This window comes from Pinus tabuliformis, chromosome 1_2, assembly GCF_031772625.1.
Source record: "Pinus tabuliformis cultivar Carrire ecotype Pingquan chromosome 1_2, CPIR1, whole genome shotgun sequence".
Classification (NCBI taxonomy): Eukaryota; Viridiplantae; Streptophyta; class Pinopsida; order Pinales; family Pinaceae; genus Pinus; species Pinus tabuliformis.
Window position 1 is genome coordinate 764,564,627 of NC_142298.1, and position 8,814 is coordinate 764,573,440.

Here is an 8,814-nt window from a genome sequence, read left to right on the forward strand (position 1 = left end):
TTGTCCTGCGAAACCAAAAAACCGAGGGCCCATAAGTTAAATATAAACCAGAGAGGCCAAGCATGGGCGGTAAGGACGAATGGTGAAGACTTCTCCGATGCCGCCCTGTGTCCTGGCCGCCATGACTGCCCTCCAAGCCGGCAAGAGGATAGAGCCAGGCGGCCATACCCAGAGATGCATTCGTGCGCAGTTGAAACCCTAGTTCCATTCTTGCCGCCATCGTTTCCTTCCTCCTCACCTCCACCTCCATCCACAAGTACAAGATATATGTGTAACCATGGGATTCTTTTGTTTGGGTATTACGATCTTTTCGGCTTTTGTACATAAACACTTGTCGTTTTTCATGTTCATTAATGTCAATGTACAACATTATGAGGAGGATAAAGATATACAACGCATTCCGGAGCAAAGAAGGAAAACTACATACATATATACCTCACAGCTTCTTAGTGTGAGTCTTTAGACCAAAGAGCTAACCAGAAGCAACATAAGTATAATATAGGGCCAAAACAGATCTTTCCAGGAGGAGAATGTTGCGGAGTTATTAGCATGAAGAGAAAAAAGCTTGACATCGTCTATCACAGGACCACACAAGGAGCTCAAGTCATCACTCCTCATGTGATAGTAGCTGCTCAAGAATGCGATGCGAGTCCTCACAGAAGTCGCAGTGAACGTGAGGTTACCCATCTTGAACCCTCCCGTCCCTTTCGATTCGTAGGGAACATGCAGAGTCTCTCGCCCCGCGAAAGCTTCGACGATCATGGAGCCATTGCACGTGTTGTTCCCGTCTCCCACCAAGAAGCTCAGAACGTACGCCTTCCCCACCTCTGTCGTGACCATCTGTACAATGGCGCTCTCCTTCCCGGCCAAGAGCTCCACCGCTCTCTTCCCCTGCGGAACGGCATAGTGGAGGGCGTCGATATATTTGACGGCCTTGAGTGACTCCATTATCCATCCCGGCAGTGGAGAATTGTCATCGTCGGTGTTGGGAGGCAAAAGGACTCCGGAAGATGAGTTGCGAAAGATTAGAGGCCCCTCTTCAAAATCCCCATTCTTCACCAGGTTACCTGTACATTAGTTAACACAAATATGACTCAACTATTAAACAGTATGCTTTTCTGAAACAGTTTATTATTGCGCAGTAAGAAATGGTAGTTATTGATTTGATTAATTAATTACCGCCAATGTAAGGAGGGGGAAAGAGCTCCTTGATGGCAATGTCGTCGATGAGAGGACCACAAGCGGGATCGTCATCCATGCCAGGATTGTGAACAATAACATCCACCATGTTGGAGGCCGCCCAGAAGGCCCATGCATACGAATCCCACCCTGTGCTGCTATAAAGAGTCTGCATTGGCAGCTCCCCGGCATCAGGGGGAACAGAGACATTCAAGGTCTCCAATTGGGCACAGGTTCGAGCCACGCTGAAGGTGAGCGAGTAGTAGGATCCTTTCTTCACCTTGATTCTTTGGGTCAATTGTGCCTCGTTTCCGAGCCTGGCAGCGTGAACTCCATTTGGAACTATTAGCAGCATATCGCCTTGCTTTTGCCCGGACGATATGTATTCCACGAAACCCTTGATCTGCCAGAAAGGAATGGATTTCGAACCCATGACCACCGTGCCGTTCATGGCGGAAGGCTTCGGGGCGTATTCGAAGTGCCCATTCGGCAGCAAACCTGTGGATATATACATTATAAAAACAGTTTGAATCCATCCAGTCAATCCAATATTACACAGAAATGACAGCCATTGCATGCTTACCATCGCTAATGGGTATTGCTACACTCTGTTCCACGATCCATAAAACCATTAAGATATGAAAAATACAGCCAGATGTTCTCCCTCTGGACATCTTGAACCAAAATCGCAGCTAAACACGTCGTAACTTCAGAAGTGACTCCCGACTGAAGGTGTGTTGTTTGCAGAAGCCTCGCCCGGGCTTTTATAGAGTGCGGATCCATGAAAAAAAACAAGGGACTTGGAAGAAGAGCAGCGAGGATGGGAGGCCATGAAGGATGGATCATGGATAGCACTGGCTCAACCGATTGTACCGGACATTGAGATGACAAGCATTCAGTGAAAAATCCAATCCCTACTGGTTAAAAAAATGAAAATCCCCGATCCTTACGTTTCGCTAGACCCCATACTTTCGAAGAGCTAAATCTTAAGCAGAGCACGTGGGCATTAAATACATGAGACCCACTTTCCAATCCGCTGAAAACGAGACAGTAGAAAACGACAAAATTTTGTACCCAACTACAAGCAAGTACGTTTTCAATTTTTCTACTACCTGTGAGACTCAGTGCATTTAAAAAGTTCATATATATAAGCCGCTGCATGTGCGCTTTTATTTTAAAAGACAAAGGTGGAACAAGTTTTTACACAATAATTTTTGTTGTCCCTAGTCTAATTTTAAAAAAAAAATTGGAATTTTGCAATATAAAAAATATTTTGGAATTTTGCTATGAAATTATATTTACATATTTAAATGGTCCATTTTTTTATGTGATTTCTATTGAAAGATTTTGTTTAATTCAAAACTATATTAAAAAAAAAATTCAAAACTATAATAAATAAAAAATAAAAAATTAAATTTTCACCTGCAAAAAATAATAATTACTATTAATTTTTGACATAAAATTCTTAACAATTTTTTTTTTTTAAATGATTTTCTCATAAAAATTGTTTATTTAACATGTCATTTTTAAGCAGATCTCCCAGACCAAACTTCTTCTTTGACTATCTTCAAAATGACGAACACAACAGATCGCTAAGCTAAGACACCAATGTCCCAAGAACCAGAAGAGATGAAGGAGATGCAAAATAAAGGGAGTTGGAAGACCGTAGAGAAAAAAAAAATGAAAGCTACAACACCAATCTTGCCAAGAAAGACGAGAAGTCAGACAATTAAGAACTAAGAAAATTATAGGTTCATAGACCAATTTGTTCTCAGTGGACGTTAACCACCACCACCATCCTTATCATCAACAAAAATTTTCAAAATGTGTATTTTTTTCATTGTATTTATACTGAAAATGTCTTTTATGTCATATTTAACAAAAAAACATATCAAAATGTGTACTTTATTCATTGTATTTATATTGAAAATGTCTTTTTTGTCATATGTTTAAAAATATTGACGAGATTTTATTACAAAAAAAATTGAAAAAAAACACATAAATATTTCACGGAAGAAGAAAACATTAGAAAATGTAAAGTGTCAAAAATAAATTCTCTAAAAAAAGAGATCGCTCCTGCATCAACAGTTTTCAAAATCAATATGAAAATCACTCACATCTAAAACATTTTAGATGTTCATAAAAAAATGGCAAGTGCCAAAAATATACTAAAAAAAGTTATTCTAAATAACCACTTTTCAAAATTGATTGATTTTTTTACTACCTTAAAAAAACGAATACTAATTAATTTTCTAGTTTGATAAGTAACTATGTTTATGATGAAGAAATGTAAGTAACTATGTTTATGATGAAGAAATGCAGAAATAGGCTAAACAAAAGAGACACAAGGATATGAGCACTGGGTGTTTTGTAATGTCTTTAAGAGTAACCACTTGAAAAGTTGCGATTAATGACGAAACCAATGTTACAATTAAACCAGTTTTATATTCATATCGGGTCCCGAGGTGGAGATGAATATCGGATAACGGAGGATGGGTTAGTGGAGAAATCTTGATATCGGCAAATCTTAGATGTGTATCATATAAAAGTTGCGATATAAGTTGATACCGGTAATAGGGAGCGAAGTGGAAAGAAAAGGCGCCAGAGAAGTGGGCCCAAAGCTTTAGGTGCTCAAAACTTTATATGTTTAACCTTATAACATAAAGGCACAAGTTATAATAAGTATTAAGACCTTGGTTCAGCACCTATAAACAATAACACAATCACTTTGTTAAATGAGTCTGGGACTTTAGATTATCTTTTTATTATGCCACACTAATATTATTCATCGAACTTTGTTTCATGTAAAGTTTAAACCATTTAACAATTTATTTGAATATGCCACAAGATTAATAATATGAATCAGACTTTGGTTTATATGATTTAATATGCCTCTTTATATGGCTCGAACTTTGGATATCGGAGATTTCCAAAAGAATTCTCTCGACAAAGTTCCAATGCCCAAAAACTCTCATTCATGGTTTATTATACATGACGCATTTTTAATTAATGATTAAGGCTAAAAGTTTATGAATACTTCTTGGTCTCCGGAGTTATGTATCAAATATAATAAAATATTTATAGAATATATATTAATATTTATAATTGAAAATTAATTATTTACAAAAATTAAAATAATATACATTTTGTACATTTTTTAAACGAAGCTACAAAATGTTCAAACTTCAAAGTGCCATTTTCAAACTAAAATTTGATCAAACTTCAAAGAAGTGTCATTTTCAAACTAAAAGTCAAATTCAGTGAAAGAGTCAAAATAGAAATCTGATGAAAATAGAAAAATGACAAAATTGTAGGATACTTAATCAAATGAAAATCATAAAAAATGGTTTAGCCAAAAATTTAAGGAAAGGTCCCCATTATTTGAAATAAATATTTCAAATAATGGGGTCTTGGGTTTTTCCTACAACAAGAACGATACATTCTTATAGATAAATAAATTTATGAAACAAAAATAATGTGCAATTTATACATTTTAACAGCTCAAGGGAGCGAAAATGTCCAATCTTCAATTAGGTGCCATAGATCAAACGTCCAAATGAAACCACACAAATATATGGTAGGAAAATAGAAACAGATTGAATTCATTGAACCAATCAAGATTATGAAAATCAAATAGTAATATCACCAATCATTCAATTAAAGGGTCTACATAGTGAAAATTAAGTGAATAACAAGGAGTTGTGTTTTTCCCACAACAGGCTTGTAATATAGTTTAAATTTTCTATATTTTGTTTTTAGTGTACCTTTTAATTTATTTTTCCAATTCTTTAATTTAAGTTATAAAATCTGCACATTCAAAATATTTTAAATATTTTAAAAAATGTTGAATATATTTATATATTTAAAAACATATTAAAAAAATTGGTTTCTAAACCAAGTCATGTAAAAGATTGAATAATTATTGAATAATTTGTTTGGTTTGGTTGTATGTTTCTAGTTAAAGGTATTTAAGCCACATCAATTTTTAATATGATTGCATTTATGTTGTCCATAATTGCTTTTGGAAATCATGTGGAGCAAGTGGGAAACATTTGATCTTTCTAGTAAATGCTCCACCCTATTAAAAAAAAAACGAGGCTTTTGGCATGGACACCAATGAGTGCAAGATCAAAATAAATAGAAGAAAACAAAAAGAATAATTTAAAATAGTGAATGATGGAGATCCTTAATGAGGATTAAATTATGAACTTATAAAGAAACAAGGTTCTTTTAGTGTCTCTTCCTAAATGCAATTATGAATCGTGTTTCATTAGAATTTTTAAAATTTTGCTTTATTTGATAATCTAAAAAATTCACAAGTAACTATCACTATATCTTTATAATTAATACCAATCATAGAGTTTTGAACCAATAACCATTAATCAAAAAAATACTTTAATATACTTACAAATTATTTTACTTCTCATAAACTTAAAATTTTGGTTTTTAATATTTAAACTTATTTTTTAATTTATCATAAACTAAAAAATTTGTTTTATAATATTTAAGTTTATTTTTTTTTATAGATTTAAACGGTTTTTAAGATTTATATTAATATTAATTTTATTTACTCATAAAAATATAAAACTAAAAATCATTTAGAAGAAATATTTAAAACAAAATAGATATATGTTTTATAAAAATACTAAATATTTATATAATTTATTAAATTGGTAAACAAATAAATATATTCTAATTAAAAATATTAGTAATGATATTCTTACTCAATGATGCACTGGCTTCTTGGTACCTGTAGCCCACTGCACTAACTAAGATTTTGCATGCAATTCCTTACTCAAACCACACTTATCCACCAAGTTAGGACTAACATAGCTATAATTAGATCCAGGGTCAATCAAAATAGAAATAACTTGATCACAAAGCTTACCATCCATCTCAATGATAGATGCATGGTGTTTTGTCTGTGTGTTGTCCATTACTGCATCGATACGAGAAATACTCTGACCAACATCCCCAACAGTTTTCACCTCTTGTGCAGTGTATATCTTAGGCCTACCACCCTGATGCCGTGAACAATCTCTCCTAACGTGTTCTTCCCCACATTTTCAACACTCCAACCGATCAGTGCCCTCACCTTTGTGCTGCTGCTGCTATGACCCGTGTCCCTGTCTAGCTACATTTAACTTCATTTTCGATTACATATTTTCCTTCCCATCTGCATTTTGAGGCCTTGTTCTCTTACGCTGCCATTTACCTCTACTTGCGGAATGGCGTAGTGTAGGGAGTCAATATATTTGACGGCCTTGAGTGACTCCCCGACAGTGGAGAATTGTCATCATCGGTGTTGGGAGGCAAGAGGACTCTAGAAGATGAGTTGTGAAATATTACAGGCCCCTCTTCAAAATCCCCATTCTTCACCAAGTTACCTGTACATTAGTTAACACAAATATGACTCAACTATTAAACATTATGCTTTTTTGAAAGAGTGTATTATTGCGCAGTAAGCAATGGTAGTACTAATGATTTGATTAATTAATTACCCCCAATGTATGGAGGGGGAAAGAGCTCCTTGATGGCAATGTTGTCGATGAGAGGACCACAAGTGGGATCATCATCCATGCCAGGTTTGTGAACAATAACATCCACCATGTTGAAGGCTGCCAAGAATGCCCATGCATACGAATCCCACTGTGTGTTGCTATAAATAGTCTGCATTGGCAGCACCCCGGCATTAGTGGGGACAGAGACATTCAACGTCTCCAATTGGGTGCAGGTTTGAGCCTCGCTGAAGGTGAGCGAGGAGTAGGATCCTTTCTTCACCTCGATTCTTTGGGTCAATTGTGCCTCGTTTCTGAGCCTGGCAGAGTGAACTCCATTTGGAACTATTAGCACCATATCACCTTGCTTTTGCCTGGATGATATGTATTCCACGAAACCCCTGCTCTGCCAGAAAGGAATGGATTTCGAACCCATGACCACCGTGCCGTTCATGGGGGAGGGCTTCGGGGCGTATTCGAAGTCGCCATTCGGCAACAAACTTGTGGATATATACATTATAAAAATAGTTTGAATCCATCAAGTCAATCCAATATAACACATAAATGACAAGTATTACATGCTTACCATCGCTAATGGGTATTGCTACACTCTGTTCCACGATCCATAACACCATTAAGATATGAAAAATACAGCCAGATGTTCGCCCGACATCTTGAACCAAAATCCCAGCTAAACAGGTTAACTTCAGAAGTTACTCCCGACTGAAGTTGTGTTGTTTGCAGAAGCGTGGCGTGGGATTTTATAGAGTGTGGATCCATGCAAAAAACCAAGGGACTTGGAAGAAGAGCAGCGAGGATGGGAGGCCATGAAGGATGGATCATGGACATCGCTGGCTCAACCGATTGTACCTGACATTGAGATGACAAGTATTCAGTGAAAAATCCAATCCCTATTGGTTAAAAAAATGAAAATCCCCATCCTTACGTTTTGCTAAACTCCATACTTTCCAATAGCCAAATCTTAGGCAGAGCACATGGGCATAAATACAAGAGACCCACTTTCCAATCCGCTGAAAACAAGACAACAAAAAACGACAAAATTTTGTACCTAACTGCAAGCAAGTAAGCAAGTACGTTTTCAATTTTTTGACTACCTGTGTGAGAATATTAAATCATATCCACAACAAATTTAAAAAGTTTATATATTTCATTAAGTCTTATTAGCATAATCAGTTGAGGATTGCTTTTTTAGTTAGGCGATTCAAGCGATCCACGCTAAAATGTCACTCAGGTGGTTGTCTTGTGTTAGGAGAGGAGACATGGTAAGTTTATATATTTCGTTATTTCTTATGAGCACAATCGGTTGAGGATTGCTTATTTAGTTAGGCGACCCAGGCTAAAATCTCACTAGGGTGGTTGTATTTGTGTTAGGAGAGGAGAGATGGTAGTGTGGTTGTATCTTGTGTTAGGAGAGGAGACATGGTAAGTTTATATATTTTGTTAAGTCTTATGAGCACAATCGGTTGAGGATTGCTTCGTTAGTTAGGCTAAAATCTCACTCGGTCACTCGGGTGGTTGTATCCTGTGTTAGGAGAGAAAAAATGGTAAAAAAATCTAGTCAACTAAAAGTTAATATAGCCTAGATCCCTGAGTGACTTGAAAAACAAACAAAAAATTCATATATCAAGACACACTGCACACCGCTGAACACGGACATTTATTTTAAAAAATAAAATTGAAATTTTTTTTTATTCGTCTAATTTTAAAAAATATTTTGTACCTTTTCCCGTGGCTATGAAATCATATTTACATATATTATAATATAAGTGGGTGAAGTGTGTTTTTATTTTAGAAATAAAATAATTTTTTGCTTACTCATTTTTCCAAAGTAGTTTAAATTTTTAATATTTTCCTTTTTGTTTTAAAATGGGAGGGGCTAGTTCCCAGAAGAAGCATTTATGGGCCCTCTTTTTTATACATATATACATGTCAGACAAGCTGACATCCGTCACATCTAGATACATTCACATTACAACCTCATTGAAACTTTATATGCTGCTGCGCAACGTTACAAATCGGGACTCGATCGTTGGTGGGGTGCGTGGCAGCCGACTGCCCCAACCATTGATCCATGCACTCGCGTGCAAATATTATTATTATTAATATTTTCCTTTTT

General features: G+C 35.8%; 1 protein-coding gene across 2 annotated transcripts; it reads right to left on the reverse strand.

The window, feature by feature from the left end:
• Window positions 1-446: 446 nt before the first annotated feature.
• Window positions 447-7,335, reverse strand: LOC149208063 (BIIDXI-like protein At5g11420). Of its 2 annotated transcripts, none has more exons than XM_089393993.1 (3): window positions 7,264-7,335; window positions 1,180-1,677; window positions 447-1,067 (listed from the first exon to the last, which is right to left on the reverse strand). In XM_089393993.1, exons 1-3 carry the CDS (start codon window positions 7,310-7,312, stop codon window positions 460-462), a joined length of 1,155 nt encoding a protein of 384 aa, XP_089250119.1. In that variant the 5' UTR covers window positions 7,313-7,335; the 3' UTR covers window positions 447-459. The 2 variants fall into 2 exon arrangements, with proteins under 2 accessions (XP_089250119.1, XP_089250118.1); XM_089393992.1 differs by lacking the exon at window positions 7,264-7,335 and adding an exon at window positions 1,763-2,090.
• Window positions 7,336-8,814: the final 1,479 nt, after the last annotated feature.

Coding starts and splice junctions, on each gene's coding strand:
- LOC149208063 (XM_089393992.1), bottom strand. CDS start 1,853: ATGTCCAGAGGGAGAACATCTGGCTGTATTTTTCATATCTTAATGGTT. Junction 1,678..1,762: donor AGCAATACCCATTAGCGATG/GTAAGCATGCAA, acceptor ATATATCCACAG/GTTTGCTGCCGAATGGGCAC. Junction 1,068..1,179: donor TCCCCCTCCTTACATTGGCG/GTAATTAATTAA, acceptor ACTAATGTACAG/GTAACCTGGTGAAGAATGGG.